This window comes from Phacochoerus africanus, chromosome 8 (genome assembly GCF_016906955.1).
Source record: "Phacochoerus africanus isolate WHEZ1 chromosome 8, ROS_Pafr_v1, whole genome shotgun sequence".
Classification (NCBI taxonomy): Eukaryota; Metazoa; Chordata; class Mammalia; order Artiodactyla; family Suidae; genus Phacochoerus; species Phacochoerus africanus.
Genome location: NC_062551.1, coordinates 45,934,876 through 45,957,316, shown reverse-complemented (window position 1 = coordinate 45,957,316; position 22,441 = coordinate 45,934,876). Strand labels below are relative to the sequence as shown.

At 39.5% G+C, this 22,441-nt stretch overlaps 1 protein-coding gene across 1 annotated transcript in view; it reads right to left on the bottom strand.

Annotated features, from left to right (window-relative positions):
- The window catches only part of LOC125133195 (zinc finger protein 82 homolog), a 76,086-nt gene that overhangs the window by 36,908 nt on the left and 16,737 nt on the right, over window positions 1-22,441 (bottom strand). The window contains exon 5 of the mRNA XM_047791324.1: window positions 6,966-7,986. Within this exon, the coding sequence (XP_047647280.1) occupies window positions 6,966-7,986 (1,021 nt within the window). The remainder of the gene's footprint in view (window positions 1-6,965; window positions 7,987-22,441) is intronic.

Genomic DNA, 22,441 nt, shown 5'->3' with positions numbered 1-22,441 from the left:
TCCTCTGAACTTTTCTGTAAGCAACGCTTTCCTGAGAAACATGGAAAATATTGGAAATGATTTGTGTAACATTTTATTTTATTTATTTTTTTGGGGCGGTAACATTTTATAGAAATAAAAATAAATAGACAAGAATACAATATGGGAAAGTTTATTGTAGCACTAATTTTATTTATTTATTTATTTATTTATTTATTTATTTATTTATTTATTTATTTGCAGTGCCCACGTCATGTGGAAGTTCCCAGGCCAGGGACTGAACCTGAGTCACAGCAGTGCCAATGCTGATTCCCCAACCGTGAGGCCATCAGGGAACTCCCAGCACTAATTTTAAATGGCAAAGAGGAGACAATCTGAAATATCAGAACTGGGGAAATACCATAGTTAGATAGGTATTGGTACAAGCATACTGTGGAATATACTGTAACCATTCAGACTAAGTTCACTCATCATTTACTGACTTGCAGGAAAAATCCACAAAGTACAGTTGAATGTAAAAAAGCAAATGACAGAGAAATGTATAAAGTATCATCCGTTTGTCGGTAAAAATATACTAAAATAAAGAATTTGTTTGTGTTCATGTTTAAGCACCGAGAAATACATGGGAGATATACATGAGGTTTAGACATTACTCAGAACAGAATGGACAGAGGAGAAGGGAGTAAGGAATGGAGAGGAGCAGAGAGACTGATATTTTCTTTTTCTTGGCAGTGTTTCATTGATTTGGTGCAAATGCATTATCTCTGTAATTTTAGATGAGGAACTTAATAGATGACTTAACATATGCACATTGAAGAATAGAAAATTTCACTTAGTTCTCATTCTATATTAATGCAAAACATTAGAATGAAATAGCCTTATCATTGCTAATCCTCCCATTTGCAGACACTTCACTCACTCTACTTATCTCACATTGACTATGCAGTATTTTACGTCTTCATGCCTGGTAAAAAGATAAAGCAGCTCAATGTTTTGTTTTGTTTTTTAAAGTCCTTTGACATGGGATCTAAGAAAAAAGAGTGGGGCACGGAAGGACAGATCTATTGTAACTGGATATATAGATTTTCTTTCTGCAAATAGTTTCTATCTGATGTAGGAAACTGCTTGATGAGCATGAAAATTGAGGCATAGGAAAAGATCCATCTCAAAACACTAACCTAAATCTAAAAGAAGCTAAGCTGTGGGACAAGTTTCTTTTTGTTTTGTTTTGTCTTTTTAGGGCTGTGGCATATGGAAGTTCCCAGGCTAGGAGTTGAATTGGAGCTGTAGCCGTAGGCCTGTGCCACAGCCACAGCAACTCAGGATTCGAGGGGAATCTGTCACTCACACCACAGCTCATGGCAATGCCGGATCCTTAACCCACTGAGAGAGGCCAGGGATAGAACCTGTATCCTCATGCATACTAGTTGGATGCATTACCACTGAGCCACAAGGGGAACTTCTTTTATTATTATTATTATTATTAACATCAAGATTTCTTAAGAAGGAGTTCCCATCCTGGCACAGCGGAAATGAATCTGACTGGAGCCATAAGGTTGTGGGTTCAATCCCTGTCCTTGCTCAGTGGGTTGAGGATCCCAACAGCTCTGATTAGACCCCTAGCCTGGGAACCTCCATATGCTGTGGGTGCGGCCCTAAAAAGACAAAAGAAAAAAAAATTTCTTAAGAAAACTTTAGTAGGCTTCCACACTATAATGGCAGAGTTGAGTAGTTGTAACAGAAATACGGGGGTTCCCGTCATGGCTTAGTGGAATCAGAGTAGCATCCATGTGAATTCAGGTTCAATCCCTGGCCTCGATCTGGTGTTGCCATGAGCTGTGGTATAGGTTGCAGATGCTGCTGGAATGTGGCATTGGCATAGGCCAGCGGCTACAGCTCTGATTCGACCCCTAGCCTGGGAACCTCCACATGCCATGGGTGCAGCCCTAAAAAGACCAAAAAAAAAAAAAAAGAAATAGTATGGCCTAGAAAGGGTAAAGAGGGTAAAGTATTTACTTTCTGGCTCTTTACAGAATGTTTGCTAACACAATATTGTAAGCCTTTTTTACGCCAATAAAATTTATTTAAAAAAATAAAGTTTGCTGACTCTTAGCCTAAAACAGAATACAGGAGTTCCCGCTGTGGCACAGTGGGTGAATGATCCAGCTCTCTCTGTGGAGGTGCCAGTTAGATCCCTGGCCTGGCATAGTGGGTTAAGAATCCAGGGGAGTTCCCGTCGTGGCACAGTGGTTAAAGAATCCAACTAGGAACCATGAGGTTGCGGGTTTGGTCCCTGCCCTTGCTCAGTGGGTTAAGGATCCGGCGTTGCCGTGAGCTGTGGTGTAGGTTGTAGACATGGCTTGGATCCCACGTTGTTGTGGCTCTGGTGTACGCTGGTGGCTACAGCTCCAATTTGACCCCTAGCCTGGAAACCTCCATATGCTGCAGGAGCAGCCCAAGAAATGGCAAAAAGACAAAAAGACAAAAAAAAAAAAAAGAATCCAGTGTTGCTGCAGCTGTTGAGTAGGCCACAGGTCCAGCTTGGAGTTGATCCCTGGTCCGTGACCTTCCATATGTCATTAGGGTGGTTGAAAATGAAAAAATAAAAATAAAACAGAATACATGATTTCAGCGACATATTTGCTGCTAGTGCAAAATGGTGGTGGTCTGGCTAATTTTTTATCTCAATAAGTTAACTTTTTTTTTTTGGCCACACCTATGGCATATGGAAGTTCCTGGGCTAGGGATCAATTCTGAGCTGCTGCTGCAACCTATACCATAGCTGCAGTAACCCTGGATCTGTAAGCTACTGTGCCACAGTGGGAACTCCAGCTCTTTATTTTTTTAATTTTCGGCTATATATATATATATATATATATATATATATATATGTAAAACTCAAGAATGGGATATACAGAAGTTCTCTTGTGGTGCAGCAGGTTAAGGATCTGGCACTGTCACTGCAGGGGCTTGGGTCACTGCTGTGGTGCGGGTTCCATCCCTGACTTGGGAATCTCCTCATGCTGTGGGTGCAGTAAAAAAAATGGGATATACAACATATTAAAATACATCTTATTTTAACTGACATGATGTTGAGAATAAATAAAAAAAAACTGCATGTAGAAAACATGAGGCTAGATCAAGTTCTTAAAAAGCATTTATATTTGGAACTTAGCTACTTTATTTCTGAAAATATCTTCTTTTTTTTTTGTCCTTTTTAGGGCCTCACCTGCAGCATATGGAGGTTCCCAGGCTAGGGGTCTAATCGGAGCTGTAGCCACTGGCCTACACCAGAGCCACAGCAACGAGGGATCCAAGCCGCATCTGTGATCTACATCACAGCTCACAGCAATGCCGGATCCTTAACCCACAGAGCGAGGCCAGGGATTGAAGCTGTAACCTCATGGTTCCTAGTTGGATTCATTTCTGCTGGGCTGCAATGGGAACTCCTGAAAATACTTTTCATGTCCAAGAAATTCTGGATAAGTTATTTTGTATTATACTATTCTCCTGCCTCCTCTCTCCACCCTTTAAATTTCCTTGGAGCCAAGGGATTTGCACTATTTAACTTCTATGAGCCTTTTGCAAACTCACTGCTCTAGCATCCAGAACAAAAGTAACCTATAGGTCATCTGCTACTTGCAGTCAATGTCTTTTTGGTCCAAACCATTGTTTTTTACTTTTATTTATTTATTTATTTATTTATTTTTTGTCTTTTTTTTTTTTTTTTTTTTTTTGCTATTTCTTGGGCCGCTCCCACAGCATATGGAGGTTCCCAGGCTAGGGGTTGAATCGGAGCTGTAGCCACTGGCCTACGCCAGGGCCACAGCAACGCGGGATCCGAGCCGAGTCTGCAACCTACACCACAGCTCATGGCAACGCCGGATCCTTACCCCACTGAGCAAGGGCAGGGACCGAACCCGCAACCTCATGGTTCCTAGTCAGATTCGTTAACCACTGCGCCACGATGGGAACTCCTGTTTTTTACTTTTAAAGACCTGAGCTGCCATTTAAAAAATCAAGGACAAGGAGTTCCCATCGTGGCGCAGTGGTTAACGAATCTGACTAGGAACCATGAGGTTGCGGGTTCGATCCCTGCCCTTGCTCAGTGGGTTAATGATCTGGCGTTGCCGTGAGCTGTGAGCTGTGGTGTAGGTCGCAGACGCGGCTCGGATCCTGTGTTGCTGTGGCTCTGGCGTAGGCTGGCAGCTACAGACCTGATTAGACCCCTAGCCTGGGAACCTCCATATGCCGTGGGAGCAGCCCAAGAAATGGCAAAAAGACAAAAAACAAAAACAAAAAACAAAAAAAAAATCAAGGACAATCACACAGTGGGGAAAAAAAAAATGTAGATTGCTGGATTCTCCCCAAAACTCAGAAGAGCTGGCAAAAGAAGGCCACACTTGTTGGCTGGGACTGGGCACTGGAGATTCTCTCTAGCTCCTGTCCCAAACAGGTGCTTTTCTATTATTCATTTGATACCTAGAATTTACTATTTTCTTTAGTATGCTTGTATATATCTTCATGGAACCCTAAAAAATCGCTTCCTTTTTGGTGTCTTCATAATCTAACATCAGGATTATGTTAGAGTATGTTACAAGATGTCTACTTCTCTATAACTATAGTTCCTAGACCACCGGATAAAATTTTGCCTGTTCTCATCACAAGAGAAAATATTCTGTATGTATGGTAGCAGATGTTAACTAGACTTACTGTGGTGGTCATTTCCCAATACATATAAATATCAGATCATTATGTTGTGCCCTTGAAACTAATATACTGTTGATATCAATTAGACCTACCCCAATTAAAAAGAAAAGTTTGGGAGTTCCCGTGTTGGCTCAGTGGTTAACAAATCTGACTAGGAATCATGTGGTTGTGGTTCGATCCCTGGCCGCGCTCAGTGGGTTAAAGATCCGGTGTTGCCGAGGGCTGTGGTGTAGGTTGCAGACGCAGCTCGGATCCCGCGTTGCTGTGGCTGTGGCATAGGCCGGTGGCTACAGCTCCAATTGGACCCCTAGCCTGGGAACCTCCATATGCCTCGGGAGCAGCCCAAGAAAATGGCAAAAAGATGAAAAGACAAAAAAAAAGCTTGCCTGGAAAGATACTGCGTTTGGTGCTTCATTAGTAACAGCCGCTGTATCTCATGCTAAATTTCCCCTTTTACCTCTGCTTATAAGAGTCTTCCAAGGAGCTCCCGTTGTAGCTCAGTGGAAATGAACCTGGCCAGCAGCTACAGCTCCAATTCGACCCCTAGCCTGGGAATTTCAATACGCTGCGTGTGGCCCTAAAAAAGACCAAAAAAAAAAAAAAAAGAGGGAGAGAGAGAGTCTTCCAAGTGTCCTAATTCTCTTTGAGTGCATTACTGGTCATTTTTGTTTTCCTAAAAATTTTTTTTGTTTATGTTTTCAAATGTATTGATAGCATTGTATTTGGTATAACATTTAAAATCAATAACTATAAGGTTCCTCTCTTTATATACCCATTTTTCAAACATAATGCTGTTTGTCTTTTCACACATTTTCATCAGTGTCACCAATGTTTTATCTGTATTGTTTTTATATATTAGGTATTATATGATGCAGTAAAAAGGATACCAGCCTGAATATAGCCTTTCCTACTCATTACAATCATTACTTTCCCCACCTATACCCACGATTACTTCATGTTCCATAGGAACTATTAATGTAAAATTTTAATTTATTACCCTCAGTCTTTTTTCAATTATATATTCTGTCTGATGTTGAGTAAGTTCTGTAGAAAGTTGCTTTTCAATAATACTAATGACAATGCATACAATAGCAATGACCAACATTGTGTGTGTAGCTATTTATTATATGACAGGTGCAATTCTAAGCACTTTGTGTTTTTTAAAAGAATTATTTTTAAAAAAAATTGAAGTATAGTTGATTTACGTTAATTTCTGCTGTATAGCAAAGTGATTTAGTTATACATATATACTTTAAAAATGTTCTTTTCCATTGTAATTTGTCATAGGACATTGAATACAGCTCTCTTTATGTGTTTTAATTTATTTGATCCTCACACAAAATTATGAGGTGGGTATTATAATTAGCCCCATTTTATAATTTCTACCAAGACATATACATATAAAAACATAGACAAATGCTCGGGAATGAAAATCTACTAAGCGGATAGACTATCCTTTGAGAATGGAATTGGATACAAGGATAGTGGTCAAAGGCCTTATTTGTAATGTTTCAATCTATTATAAGGGAAATACACTGATGCATTATTTCTGCAATTCAAATAAAAGATATGATACAAAGACATAGCTAGGGAGAATGTCAGGGCACGGTGTTTAAAGGCAAAAACTCTGGAGGAAACTACAATGTCCATCAATAGCAATTTGATGAAATGACACTATAGGAACACAAGGAAACACCATGAAGATAGTAAAAGATCTCTATTTACTGAGTGGTTAGTTGTTCATGAAGGTTTTTACAATAAGGAAGTCTAAATTTTGTAAAGAGCAAAAGGAATAAGCCATCTTCAAAAATAAAAAGGTCACTTCTCCTGGATATTAAAGGTATCTTATAAAGGCATTTTACAAACCATGATGTAAATAGATGGACTTTACAGTCATACAAATTTAAGATGGATTAAAAGACTAAGAATGTAATTGGAAGAAAGAAAATGAAAATCACAGGATTTCATTTCAGCATGTATTCTCTGATGCTCATGATAAGGTTGGAAAGGTCCCCAAAGTGCCATTGCCACTTTCAATACTAGACTGAACTATCTGATGGCAAGAGAAATAGGAGCTTTTATTAAAGGGTTTCCAAAATGTATTGATGGGGTGCTTCTCCTGAATGATTTTTCTTGGGCTGAATAATTAAGATGTTTCTACATTATTCTATGTAGAGGGATCCATTATCAAGATAAAGTCTCTTTTGCTGAATAACTGAATAATTTTGAGCTGTAATTAAAAGCGTTCCCATACATTTCATATATTGTTTTATCACCAGTACAAATTTTGATGTTGAATAAGCTGTGAGTCAAAATTGAAGGTCTTCCCACATTCCCTGTATTCATAGGGTTTCTCACCAGTATGACTTCTATGATGACTAATAAGTTGTGAACTCTGAGAATAGGCTTTCCCACATATCTTACATTCATAGGGCTTCTCGCCAGTGTGAATTCTCTGATGCCGAGTGAGGTCTGAACCAGAACGAAAAGCCTTTTCACATTCCTTACATTCATAGGGTTTCTCCCCTGTGTGGATTCTCAGATGTTTAATAAGTTGTGAGCTCTGACTAAAGGCATTGCCACATTCCTTACATTCATAGGGTTTCTCCCCTGTATGAATTCTCTGGTGCTGAGTAAAGTTGGAGCCACTACTAAAGGCCTTCCCACATTCTTTGCATTCATAGGGCTTCTCACCAGTGTGAATTCTCTGATGTCGAGTGAAGTTGGAGCCACTACTAAAGGCCTTTCCACATTCCTTACATTCATAGGGCTTCTCGCCAGTGTGAATTCTGTGATGTCGAGTAAGGTCTGAGCCACAAATAAAGGTCTTTCCACATTCCTTACATTCAAAGGGTTTCTTGCCAGTATGAATTTTCTGATGATGACTGAGTCTTGAGGGATGTCTAAAGGCCTTCCCACATTCCTTACATTCATAGGGTTTCTCAGTGGTATGAATTATTTGATGTGTGGGAAGCTGTGAGTCATGTCTAAAGGTTTTCCTATATTCCTTGCTTGCACAGTATTTCTCTTTACTATTAATGATTTGCTGTAATGTAAAGGACGGATGTTGACTAAAGGTGGGCCTGCCTTCATGGGTGAATATCAGTTGACTGAAATGTCCCTCCTGAGGGCCATGCTGTTTCTCAAACTGGCCATTACATTCCCAATCATCTCTGAAACTAGAGCACGGAAGGTCATGTCTTGAAAGTCTTTCCATTATCTCCCACTGGGCTGACTCTATTTCATACATTTCCTTCTTCGGAAATAATTTCTTGGTCTCACATCTTGATTCCAGGACTGAAAGAAAATATGAAAGCAATCACTCACATTTTTCTTGTTTGGGAGAAATAAAATTTCAATTAAAATGGGAGAATTAAACTGAATTTTTAAAAGATGGCCAAGAAAGGAAGAGTGAGGAGAGATGACATAGTAAGATGAAGGCAGTAAAAAAGCCACTGGTTTCTAAATGTTGCTATAAATCAGAATTATTTAGGGAAGCTTGCTAAATATACAGATGCCTCAGACTCCCTGGTTACAGGATGACTCTGTACAGATACACATGCAAAATCTCACAACATAGGGAAACATACATATAAGAGCAGCCCACAGCGTGAACTATAAAATAAGTGAAATGATCCTATGTACTTAATAGGATTAAATGAATAGGTCTAAGGGAAGATTTCCAGGGATTTGGCAAACTATGCACTGCAGCCCTGCAATAATTAAGTGAAGTTTTACTGGAACACAGCCACATTTATTCGTTTATGTATTGTCTATGACTGTTTTTGAGCAATGGTGGCAGGAGGAGTTGCAACAGAGACCACGTTGACTGCAAGCCTACGATATTTACTATCTGGTCCTTTAACAAAAGCTTTGTCAGGCCCTGGTGAGATCTGCATTGTCCATTATAGTAGCCACTGGCATATGTGTCTGTTTGAATTTACATAATTAAAATGAAATAAAAATCCAAATTCAGTTCTTCAGTGGCACTACCCACATTTCTAGTGTTCAAGAGCCAAATGTGACTGGTGTCTACAATACTGGAAATCACAAACAAACAAAGGCATTTCTAACAATGCTTAAGATTCTAGATTCATTAATAAAGGCTTAGTTTCTCTTTAACCAATAGAAGGTGGCAGTCTAGATGGGAGAATATCTTAAGAAAAGTCAAGTGTTGAATGAATCTACCATGAGTGGTACATAGGGAGGATTTTTTTGGTGGCTAGATATGGTATATATTTGGGATTTGATAAAAACACTGTGCCTTGGAGTTCCTGTTGTGGGTCAGCTGTAACAAGCCCGACTAGTATCCATGAGGATGTGGGTTTGACCCCTGGCTTCACTCAGTGGGTTAAGGATCTAGCATTGCCGTGAGCTGTGGTATAGGTTGCAGACATGGCTCGGATCTGGTGTTGCTGTGGCTATAGGCTGGCAGCTGCAGCTCCAATTTGACCCTTAGCTTGGGAACTTTCATATGCTGCAGGTGTGGCCCTAAACAGACCAAACAAACAAACAACCTGTGCCTTGCCATCATTAATAAGTCTACAAATAACAAATGCTAGAGAGGGTGTGAAGAGAAGGGAACTCTCCTACACTATTGGTGGCAATGTAAATTGGTATAACCAGTATGAAGGATCCTCAGAGAACTAAATATACAACTACTATATGATCCAGCAAGCCCACCCTGGGAATATATCTGGGCAAAATTATAATTCAAAAAGATACTGGCACCCCTATATTTACTGTAGCACTGTTCACAATAGCGAAGACATGGAAACAACCTAAATGTCCAATGGACAGATGAATGGGTTAAGATGTGGTTCATATATACAATGGAATACTACTCAGCCATAAACATAATGAAATAATGCCATTCGCAGCAACACAGATGCAGCAACATAGATACAGCTAGAGATTTTCATACTAATACTATATGATCTCACTTATATGGGAATCTAAAAGATGGCACAAATGAAACTACCTACCAACAAACAGAGAGAATAAATTTGTGGTTGCCAAAGGGGTAGGGGGCAGGGGTGGACTGGGAGTCTGGGGTTAGTAGATGCAAACTATTATACTTAGAATGGATAAACAATGAGGTCCTACTGTATAGTACAGAGAACTATACCCAATCTCTTAGGATAGACCATGATGGAAGATAATATAAGAAAAAGAATGTATATGTATGTATGACTGGGTCGCCTTGCTGTACAGCAGAAATTGGCACAACATTGGAAATGAACTATACTTCAATAAAAAAAACTTTTAAATACTGTGCTTTGGAATTCTGTGATTGTGAACTTAGGAAAAAAGAGAAGCAGACTTAAAAAGAGCACAAGCACTGTGGCAGTGATGATCAAGTGATCAGAACATTTTCAGGGTTAAAGAGAAGGGAACAGGATATAATGGGAGGCACTGTATTATTATTGAAAGATCGAAGGTACAAGATTCAGTATATGGACAAATCAATTCATCTTTATAAGCCCCCAACTGTCTGTCTATACGACAGGAATGATAACTTTTATGATCATTGTGAGGATTGGAATACTATAGGAAAAAACACTTGGTATAAAATAAGTATTTAGTGGAGTTCTCGTTGTGGCGCAGTGGTTGACGGATCCGACTAGGAACTGTGAGGTTGTGGGTTCGATCCCTGGCCTTGCTCAGTGGGTTAAGGATCCAGTGTTGCTGTGAGCTGTGGTGTAGGCTGCAGATGTGGCTTGGATCCCGCGTTGCTGTGACTCTGGTGTAGGCCGGTAGCTACGGCTCCTATTGGACCCCTAGCCTGGGAACCTCCATATGCCGCGGGAGTGGCTCTAGAAAAGACCAAAAAAAAAAATAATAATAAATAAATAAATAAATAAATAAAATAAGTATTTAGTATTTAAGAGAGAACATTATGGAAGAATTTCCACACACAAAGGGGGACAGCAGGCAAGTGAAGTGTGTTGAAGATCACACAATGGACCTAGAGGGAAAACCTCAGGCCCCAAAAGTGAAGATCATTTTAGTACCACCTTTCGCTTCTTCTCATGTAATTTAGCAAATACTGCTTAATTGTGCTCCTAAATATATCCTGAACCTCTTCTCTTTATATTCAATAGAATACTTAATATGAAAATCTCTCTCCCTTGGACTAGTGGACTAGCTTCCTGCCTAGTTTCCCCACTTGAGGTTTGCAACCCACATCACTAGGCTGCCACAGCTCTGCTTAAAATCCTTTGGTGTTTTACTATATGATAGCCACTTTTACAATAAAAGCCAAGCTCCTGAACATAGTCTACAAAGCTCTGAATGACCTGGTTCCTGCCCACCTTTCAACCGAATCTCATACTACACTCCCTTTTGGTTTCTAAGCCCTATCTACACTAGCCCTATTTTGTAGCTCTTTAAATGCTCCTAGCTATTAATTCTTGTTTAGGCCTTTCTAGGCACTTTTCCTTATGTCCAGATGGTATTTTCTCTTATTGTTTTTGCCTTTCCAAATCTCTACTTAAAAGGTCATACTTTTTGAGGAGTTCCTATCGTGGCGCAGTGGAAGTGAATCCGACTAGGAACCATAAGGTTGTCAGTTCGATCCCTGGCCTCACTCAGTGGTTTAAGGATCGGTGTGGCTGTGAGCTGTGGTGTAGGTCGCAGATGTGGCTTGGATCTGGCATTGCTGGGGCTGTAGTGCAGGTTGGTAGCTGCAGCTCCAATTAGACCCCTAGCCTGGGAACCTCCCTATGCCATGAGAGCGGCCCTAAAAAGCAAAAAAAAAAAAAAAAAAACTTTTTTGAGGCCTTTTCTGATTCTACAACCAAATTATACTCTCCTTGTAATTAGACTTTTAGCATTTTTTTCTCTTCCTTAACAGGATTTTAACAATTTGTAATTACCTATTTATTTAGATTGATTTAATATCCTTCCCTCAATAGGTCTTAAGTTCTGCAAAAGCAGAGAAAATGTATATTGTCTTCATCAATGTGTATCCAATTCTTGAGCATGGTTATGGTACATATTGGAAGATCAACCAATATTTGTTAACTGTCTCAATTAGCAAGTTTTTTTTTGTTTTTGTCTTTTTGCCTTTTCTAGGGCCACTTCCTGCAGCATATGGAGGTTCCCAGGCTAGGGGTCTAATTGGAACTGTAGCCCCCAGCCACAGCCACAGCCACAGCAATGTGGGATCCAAGCCGTGTCTGCGACCTACACCACAGCTCACAGCAACACCGGATCCTTAACCCACTGAGCAAGGCCAGGGGTTGAACCTGCAACCTCATGGTTCCTAGTCGGATTCGTTAACCACTGCGCCACGACGGGAACTCCAGCGAGTATTTAAATATATACTCCTTAATGAAAAATATCTAAAAAATTCCTCTAGAAAAAAGGAACAGGAGTTCCTGCTGGCACAGTGGGTTAAACATCCGACTGCAGAGTTCTTGCTATGGTGCAATGGGATCAACGTCTTTGGGACACTGGGACACAGGTTTGATCCCTGGCCCAGAACAGTGGGTTAATGATCCAGTATTGCTGAAACTGCAGCTCAGGTCGTAAGTGTGGCTCAGATCTCATTCCTGGCCCTGGAACTTCATATGCCATGGGGCGGACAAAAAAGGAAGAAAAAAAATAATTTAACTGTAGCAGCTTGGGTCACTGTGGAGGTTTGATCCCTGGCCCAGTGCAGTGGGTTAAAGGATCCAGCATTGCCACAACTATGTGTAGGTCCCAGTTGTGGTCTGGATTGGATCCCTGGCCTGGGCACTTCCATATGGCATAGGTATAGCCATAAAAACAAAAAGAAAAAAGGGACATAATTTTTTCAAACATGGCACACTGAATACATGCATTTATTTTATTTTATTTTTTTGTCTTTTTGCCTTTTCTAGGGCCGCTCCCGCAGCATATGGAGGTTCCCAGGCTAGGGGGTCCAATCGGAGCTGTAGCCGCCGGCCTACACCAGGGCCACAGCAACGCGGGATCCAAGTGGTGTCTGTGACCTACACCACAGCTCACGGACAACGCCGGATCCTTAACGCACTGAGCAAGGCCAGGGATCGAACCCTCAACCTCATGGTTCCTAGTCGGATTTGTTAATCACTGCGCCACTACGGGAACTCCTTTTTTTTTTTTTTAAATTTAATATATGCATTTATTACTTTTCTTTAATGAAGCTCCTCTAAAGTGATAGTAATGACATTAAATGAAAGACAAAACTCCAAGAGGACGAAAAGAGTGGGGGAAAAAAAGAGCAGCAACAAAAATTTAGAAATAGGAGAACAGATGGAATAGTAATACATGATGTATCAACCATAAACAAACAAAACAAAACAAACCCTGAAACCTAGGTCACAAATTGGCAGTATTGTAGAAGGCCAGATATTTTCAAGAATGCAATCAACAGGTTATCTTTGGAACTAGGGTGCATGAGGACCTGCAAAAAGGAAGATTAATGTAAAATCTATAAGAAACAGACCCCATATTCTCAAACCTACTTCATACAGCAGGCTGATTCCCCAGTCTACTATACCCAGTCAGCTCTCAGAATCTGCCACCAAGATTATTTTACTAATTCCAGAAAGAAAGGAGAGGATTACATTCTGAAGAAAATCAGCCCAAGAGAAAAGACCTGATAGGTAGTGTCAGCCAAGGAACCGTTCTAGGCAGCTCACTCTATACTGACCACCACCAATAAATCTATAAATCTTCAGCCACAAACAAGCTAAAATCAGACATTTAAGGCTCAAATAAGTCTTAATAGGAGCAAACAGCCTTGATTCATTAGCTATTTCAGGAAAACATTAAATAAAAGAGCTTAAAATTAAAAAGAGAAAAAAGGAAGAAAAAAATTAAAATTCATAAGAATGCTTCTAAAAACAATATAAAACAATCCCACAAGAGAAGGATATCAGAGAAAGAAATAGTGAAGATGAAAAATGGTTTTATAAGAATTAATACAAGGATTAGAACTTCATAAAATCTCACAGTAAGTATAATATAAAAAGTAGAGAAAAAATAATTCTAGGGCTAGCAAAAGAAATTTAAGATCTGAATTATGAGTGTTCATTCATTCAAAAAAATTACTGAGCCTTTACTATGTGTCAGACATAGTGCCAAGCATGGTATATAAAAAAATGATCAAATGGAGTTCCTTAGTGGTGGCCACTAAGGATCTGGTGTTGTCACTGCTGTGACTCAGGTTAGATCTCTGGCCTAGGAACTTCCACATGCTGTGGGTGCAGCCAAAAAAAAAAAAAAGTGATCAATCAAGGTTTGAAACATACAGAACAGAGAAAAACAGAGAATACAATGGGAAACATATGAAAAACAAATAAAAGAAGAAAAATTGCAGGGATTTTTAGTTTCCAAAATGAAATGTCTCAGTGAGTGCCCAGCCAAATGAAAAATTAAAATCAACATCATTAATACCTCAACACAAAATATCATAACCTCACAAATAAATAACAAACTCTAAAAGATTCCAAAGAGATTAAACAGGTCGCCTCAAAGAATTAAAAAAAAACAACAAAACCTGAATGGGTTTTGGACTTCTCAGCAACACTAGATATCAGAAGATTAGAAATTCTTAGAGCAAAGCCTTTAAAAATGTGAAGGAAGTTTTCAATCTAAAATTACATTTCCAGTCAAATTATCAATCACATTTTTATTCATGCAAGGACTCACAAAATATACTATTACTTCTTTTACATACTTCCCTTGGTTGCTTTTGAAAGATGTGCTTCATAATAATGAGAAAACAAACCAAGAAGAAGGAAGGCAAGAGATCCAACAGTCAAGGTATATAAAAGTATCCAATCCATGCAAATACAGAAGAGAATCAAAAAGCACTCAAACGGGAGTGAAAAAGGGGATCAATGAGACAACCCTAAGGGAATCCACTGGATGATAATAAAGGGAAATTCTAAAATAAAAGCTATGTAACAACTGCACCTAAGGAAGAAGAGCAGAGGGTTAGAGGAAGATGTCTCAATTAAAAAACAAACAAGTGACCACGATGTCTAAAAAGAGGTTAGTGACAGATGCAAAGGAAACTAAGCCACTCTTAATTAAGACAAAGTTTAACTTCACGGAAAAGAAAACCATTTACACAGTCCTAAGGCGAACCGAATAATGATTTATTAAAAATTGTGGTATAATTATATTTGGAGGATGAGGAAAGAGGGTATAAGCTAAATTTTCGAACTCCACAGTGAAAAGTCAATCATCACTAAAACCAGATTTAATTCTTGAAAAAATTCTGAGAGAAGAAAGGATAGAAATGGTGACAAATGATAACGGCATCACGGGGAAGGAAGATTATGTAGGAAATAAAATAAATGTAAAATATGAGTTCCAGAAGGAGAATATGGTGATGATGCAGAACCAACAATAAGACAAATTTCCAGAGTTGAAGAAAACGCTTAATGTTTTTTTTTTTTTTTTCTTTTCAGGGCCGCACCCGCAGCATATGGAGGTTCCAGGCAAGGGGTTGAATCAGAGCTACAGCTGCCAGCCCACACCACAGCCACAGCAATACAGGATCTGAGCTGGCGTCTGCGACCTACACCACAGCTCACGGCAATGCCAGACCCTTAACCCACTGAGTGAGGCCAGGGATCGAACCTGCAACCTCATGGTTCCTGGTTGGATTTGTTTCTGCTGTGCCACGAGGGGACCTCTGAAGAAAACGGTCAATAATCAGACGGTTCCTTTCTCTGCTGAGCAGAATTTATGAGGAGTTTTAATTAGATATCTTGGTAGAATTCCTGAGGTTCAAAGAAAAAGAAAACTACACAGAAGTAAAAACTTGATGAATGAGGTTGTATCCTAGAAACACGTTTGTGTTTGGTGTTGCCCAAACAGTTCTCTAAAGTTTTGCATTAGTTACCAGCCTTGAGATATCAGGGGATTAATATAGAAATATGGATTTCATGCTTTTCTTGCAAGATTGGATTAGCTGGCAGGACTCGGCCTGTATTCTCAAATGACAGCTAACTCTTAGACTTAAGTACTTACTCCTTTGAGACAGGGTACAGACTCTCATTAGCCACTGTCCCCACTGTTTCTTAGTTCTACATGGATGCTCAGGCCAGAGTTTCAGTTTTCATGTACATTTGCAATATTGGTTTTCTTAATTTTACCTTTATTTCTGAAGGGTTTGGGGCTGGTTTTGGAGATCTGGGTTGACAGTTCTTTAGCAAATAAAATATTGTTCAATTTTCTATTTCTCTTCTTAAAGGCCGCAGCTATGGCACATGGAAGTTCCTGGGCTATGGGTTGAATTAGAGCTGTAGCTGCTGTATATACTACAGCCATGGTGATACCACACCTGTGACCTATGCCACAGCTTGTGGCAATGCCAGATCCTTAATCCACTGAGAGAGGCCAGAGATCCAATCAGCATCCTCACAGAGACAGTATCAGGTCCTTAACCCTCTGAGTCACACCTGCAACTCCTGTTCCACTTTTCTGACCATGGTTTATGAAGAGAAATCCAGTCATTCAAATAGTTTCTTTACAAGTAATGTATTATTTTTCCATAATTCTTCCAATACTTTGCCATCCATTTTCAGCACTTGATTATGATGTGGGTATGGATTTTGTTGGGTTTATCCTGCTTAGGGTGGCTGAGCTTCTTGCATTGACATGTTTGTTATTTCTTCCACCAAATTTGATCAGTCATTATTTCTTCAAATATTTTTTACATGAGTTCTTGTTGTGGCTCAGTGGTAACAAACCCAACTGGTAACCATGAGGATGTGGGTTTGATCACTGGCCTCACTCAGTGGCTTAAGGATCTGGTGTTGCGGTGAACTGTGGTGTAAGTCACAGACAAGGCTCGGATCCTGCACTGCTGTGGCTGTGGCATACGCTGGCAGCTGCAGCTCTGATTTGACCCTTAACCTGGGAACTTCTGTATGCTGCATGTGAGGCCCTAAAAAGCAAAAAATAAATAAATAAATAAATAAACTTTCCCTTCCTCTTCTGGGACTTCAATGATACAAATATTAAACTCATCTTGAGGTTGTATTCTTTACAAGTTTTCCATCTTTTTTCCTGTTATTCAGATTGCGTAATTTCTTTTCCTGTGTCTTCAAGTTCATTAATTTTCCTCTGTTATCTCCACTCTCCTACTGAGCCTATCCAGTGGGTTTAAAAATATTTGGCCATCGTATTTACCAGTTCTAAAATTTTCATTTCTTGTCTACAGCTATACCACCCTGAACACATCCAATCTCATCTAAAATTTCCAATTCTTTTCAAATCGTGTTTTTATTATTATTTTTCGTCTTTTTGTCCTTTTTAGTGCCTCACCCACAGCATACGGAGGTTCCCAACCTAGGGGTCTAATCAGAGCTGTTGCTGCCAGCCTACACCAGCGCCAAAGCAACTCGAGATCCAAAGCGTCATCTGCAACCTATGCCACAGCTCACAGCAACGCCAGATCCTTAACCCACTGAGCGAGGCCAGGGATTGAACCTGTAACCTCATGGTTCCTAGTCAGATTTGTTTCCACTGCACCATGATGAGAACTCCCTGTATCTTCTGTTTTTATTTTATTTATTTATTATTTATTATTTATTTATTTATTTATTTATTTTTTTGTCTTTGTTGTTGTTGTTGTTGTTGCTATTTCTTGGGCCGCTCCCGCGGCATATGGAGGTTCCCAGGCTAGGGGTCGAATTGGAGCTGTAGCTGCTGGCCTACACTAGAGCCACAGCAACTCGGGATCCGAGCTGCGTCTACAACCTACACCACAGCTCACAGCAATGCCGGATCCTTAACCCACTGAGCAAGGGCAGGGACAGAACCCGTAACCTCGTGGTTCCTAGTCGGATTCGTTAACCACTGCGCCACGATGGGAACTCCCTACTATAGCTTTCTAATCTAGTTTGAAATCAGAAAGTGTTATGCCTCCAGCTTTGCTCTTTTTGCTCAAGGTTGCTTTGACAATTCAGGGTCTTTTGTGGTTCCATACAAGTTCTAGGATTGTTTGTTGTATTTCTCAGAAAAATGCCTGTGGCATGCAAAAGTTCTAGGGTTAAGGCCTGAACCCAAGCCATAGCAGTGACAGTGCTGGATCCTTAACCTGGTATGCCACCAGGGAACACCTGCCTTGGAATTTTGAGAGGGATTGCACTGAATCTGCAGATTGCTTTGGGTTGTATGAACATTTTAACAATATTTATTCTTCAAATCTATGAGCATGGACTAGCTTTCCATTTATTTGTGAATTCTTTAATTTTTTTTCCCATCAATGTCTTATTTTTTCAATGTACAGGTCTTTTTTACCTCCTTGATTGAATTTATTTCTAGGTATTTTGTTTCTTTTTGGCTGCACCTGCAGTGTATAGAAGTTCCTGGGCCTGGTGGCGAACCTACACCACAGCAGTGACCCAAGCCACAGAAGTGATAATGCTGGATCTTTAACCACTAGGCCACCAGGGAACTCTGCATTTTTTTTTTTCTAGGGCTGCATCTGTGGCACATGGAAGTTTCCAGGCTAGGGGTCAAATCAGAGCTACAGACTGCCAGCCTAAGCCACAGCCACAGCAACCTAAGCCACAGCCACAGCAAACTGGGATCTGAGCTACATCTGTGACCTACACCACAGCTCATGGCAACACCAGATCCCCAACCCCACAAGAGGCCAGGGATCAAACCCACGTCCTCATGGATACTAGTCGGATTCATTTTCACTGCACCACAACAGGAACTCCTCCATCTTTTTTTTTTGGATGATGTAGTTTAAATGGGATTGTTCTTAGTGTATAGAAATGCAATTGATTTTTGTATATGGATTTTGTAACCTGCAACTTTGAATTCATTTATTAATTCTAACAGTTTTTTTTTTTTCTGATGGAGTCTTTAAGGTTTTCCACACATAATATATCATCTCCAAATAGTGACGGTTTTACTTCTTCCTTTCTGATTTTGGATTGCTTTTATCTTGTTTTCTCCCCTAGTTGCTCTGGCTTAGACTTCCAGTACTATGTTGAATAAAAGTGGTGTGAATGGCAATTCTTGTCTTGTTCCTGATCTCAGAGGACAAGCTTTCAGTTTTTTACCACTGACTGTAATGTTAGCTGTGGCCTTGTCACATATGGTCTTTTTAATTTTGACGTACATTCCCTTTTTATGGAGAGGTTTTATCATGAATGGTATTGGAAAAAACTCAACATTTTAAATGAGATTTTAGTTAATGTAATTTTAAAATTTATATGCAAAACCAAAAAGACATGTATAACTAAATACGTCTGAAGAAAAAGGTAGAGGGACCTGTCCCATCAGAGATCAGGCCTTTATATAAAGGCAAGAGTAATTAGTAGAGGGATAGATAAAAAGGCCAATGGAACAAGAGTGACCTGTGTATACACGGAATTTTAATATACAACAGAAGGTGCGTTGTGGATCAGTGGAAAACAAGTGGACTTTTCATTCAGTGGAGCAAAGATAGCTTATTTTCTAAATGGGAAAAAATTATAACTGATCTCACAATTCCTGAAAACCAATTCCAGTTATATCAATAGGGCTTTAATAAGTAAGTCAAAACATAAAAATTCTTGGAAGAAAAAACAGGAGAAAATTGGGTCATGAAAAGGTTTCTTAAGACTCCAAAGGTGTGAAGCATTCAGGAAAAAAGTAAATAAAAAACAATCATAAACTGTGTATAATGTAATCGCTAAATATATAATGTAACCATACTAAAACAAAGAATTACTGTTTACCAAAAAATTTCACAAAGAAAGCAAATAAATAAGCTACAGCTGGAAAAGATGTCCATAAAACATGTTACTGACCAAAAATTAGTACCTAGAAAATACATCAGGAATTCCTAGAAATTTTAAGAAAAAGACAAACAGCCTAATTAAAAAAAAAAAAATCAAAATGTTATTACACAGGCATTCCCACTCTGGCAAAGTGGGTTAAGGATCCAGTGTTGCTACACCTGAGGCTCAGATTCAACCCCTGGCCCCAAAACTTCCATATGCTGTGGGTGTGGCCAAAAAAAAAAGGCATTATGCAAAAGAGATGCTACTGGCTGAACATGTGGAAAGGTAATCATCTTCAAGAGTAACCAGGAAAACTTAATTTAAAACAATGAAATAGGATTTTATACTCACTAATCAGATTGTTAAAATTTTTTTTTTAATTTATGATATCAATTACAGGGAAAGATAGTGATACAAACATTTTGAAAACAGTTTGGCATTACCTGGTGAAGTTGAATAAGAATGTATGCCAAAATATTACAAAGCCACGGTCATCAAGACAGTGTGGTACTGGTACCAAAACAGACATACAGACCAATGGAACAGAATAGAGAGGCCAGAAATAAACCCAGACACCTATGGTCAATTAATCTTTGACAAGGGAGGCAAGAACATAAAATGGGAAAAAGACAGTCTTTTCAGTAAGTATTGCTGGGAAACCTGGACAGCTGCACACAAATCAATGAAACTAGAACACACCCTCATACCATGCACAAAAATAAACTCCAAATGGCTGAAAGACTTAAATATAAGACAAGAGACCATCAAACTCCTAGAAGATAACATAGGCAAAATATTTTCTGACAACAACCTTATAAATGTTTTCTCAGGTCAGTCTCCCAAAGCAACAGGAATAAAAGCAAAAATAAACCAATGGGATCTAATCAAACTGACAAGCTATTGCACAGCAAAGGAAACCAAAAAGAAAACAAAAAGACAACTTACAGAATGGGAGAAAATAGTTTCAAACGATGCAACTGACAAGGGCTTAATCTCCAAAATATACAAACAACTTATACAACCCAACAGCAAAAAAGCCAATGGAAAAATGGGCAAAAGACCTGAATAGACATTTCTCCAAAGAAGATACACAGATGGCCAACAAACACATGAAAAAATGCTCAGCATCGCTGGTTATAAGAGAAATGCAAATCAAAACTACCATGAGATATCACCTCACACCAGTCAGAATGGCCATCATTAATAAATCCACAAATAACAAGTGCTGGAGGGGCTGTGGAGAAAAGGGAACCCTCCTGCACTGTTGGTGGGAATGTAAACTGGTACAGCCACTATGGAGAACAGTTTGGAGATACCTTAGAAATCTATACATAGAACTTCCATATGACCCTGCAATCCCACTCTTGGGCATCTATCCGGACAAAACTCTACTTAAAAGAGACACATGCACCCGCATGTTCATTGCAGCACTATTCACAAGAGCCAGGACATGGAAACAACCCAAATGTCCATCGACAGATGACTGGATTAGGAAGATGTGGTATATATACACAATGGAATACTACTCAGCCATAAAAGAGAACGAAATAGGAGTTCTCGTTGTGGCGCAGTGGTTAACAAATGCGACTAGGAACCATGAGGTTGCGGGTTCGGTCCCTGCCCTTGCTCAGTGGGGTAAGGATCCGGCATTGCTGTGAGCCGTGGTGTAGGTTGCAGATGCGGCTTGGATCCCGCGTTGCTGTGGCTCTGGCATAGGCCAGTGGCCACAGCTCCGATTCGACCCCTAGCCTGGGAACCTCCATATGCCGTGGGATCGGCCCAAGAAGTAGCAAAAAGACCAAAAAAACACAAAAAACAAAAAAAGAACGAAATAATGCCATTTGCAGCAACATGGATGGAACTAGAGACTCTTATACTGAGTGAAGTAAGTCAGAAAGAGAAAGACAAATACCATATGATATCACTTATATCTGGAATCTAATATGTGGCACAAATGAACTTTTCCACAGAAAAGGAAGTCATGGACTTGGAGAATAGACTTATGGTTGCCAAGGCGGAAGGAGCGTGATGGATGGAATGCTTGGGGTTAATAGATGCAGACTATTGCCTTTGGAATGGATTAGCAATGAGATCTTGCTGTATGGCACTGGGAACTCTATCTAGTCACTTATGATATGTGAGCATGATAATGTGAGAAAAAAGAATGTATATGTGTATGTGTGACCAGGTCACCTTGCTGTACAGCAGAAAATTGGCAGAACACTGTAAACCAGCTATAATGGAAAAAAAAAATCAGTATATAAAAACAAAAACAAACAAACAAACACAAGAATGTATGCCAAAAACAGAACACCAAGAAATAAAGCTAAGCTTTCCTAAGTCTGTTAAAAAAAAAAAAGTATGCCAAGACTTGGCAATTACATTCCTAGGTGTATTTCCTAGCAAATTTCTTGCAAAGGCAAATCTAGAGATTTTATATTTTTATGTTAATTATGTTACATACCTATTGTGTACATACTATATTTTATAAATAACTAAACATTTAAAAAATTGTCTTCTTACTTTTATTTATTTATTTATTTAGTCTTTTTTTGCCTTTTTCTAGGGCCACTCCCACAGCATATGGAGGTTCCCAGGCTAGGGGTCAAATCGGAGCCCCAGCCACAGGCCCATGCCAGAGCCACAGCAACGCGGGATCTGAGCCGCATCTGCAACCTACACCACAGATCACGGCAACGGTGGATCGTCAACCCACTGAGCAAGGCCAGGGATCGAACCTGCAACCTCATGGTTCCTAGTCAGATTTGTTAACCACTGCGCCACGATGGGAACTCCTTAACTATACTTTTTTTTAAATAAAAAACTTAATGGATAGGTTTAAGAGCCACAAGTTCATAGCTGGGTATATATTAGTGAATCAAGACAAATCAAGGCAGGGAATTCTATGTAAAGGCAGTATAAATGGAAGAACAGACAAAGAATAAAAGACAACAGAGATGATTCAGATGTTCTAATGTCTGTTTAATAGGAGTTTAAGA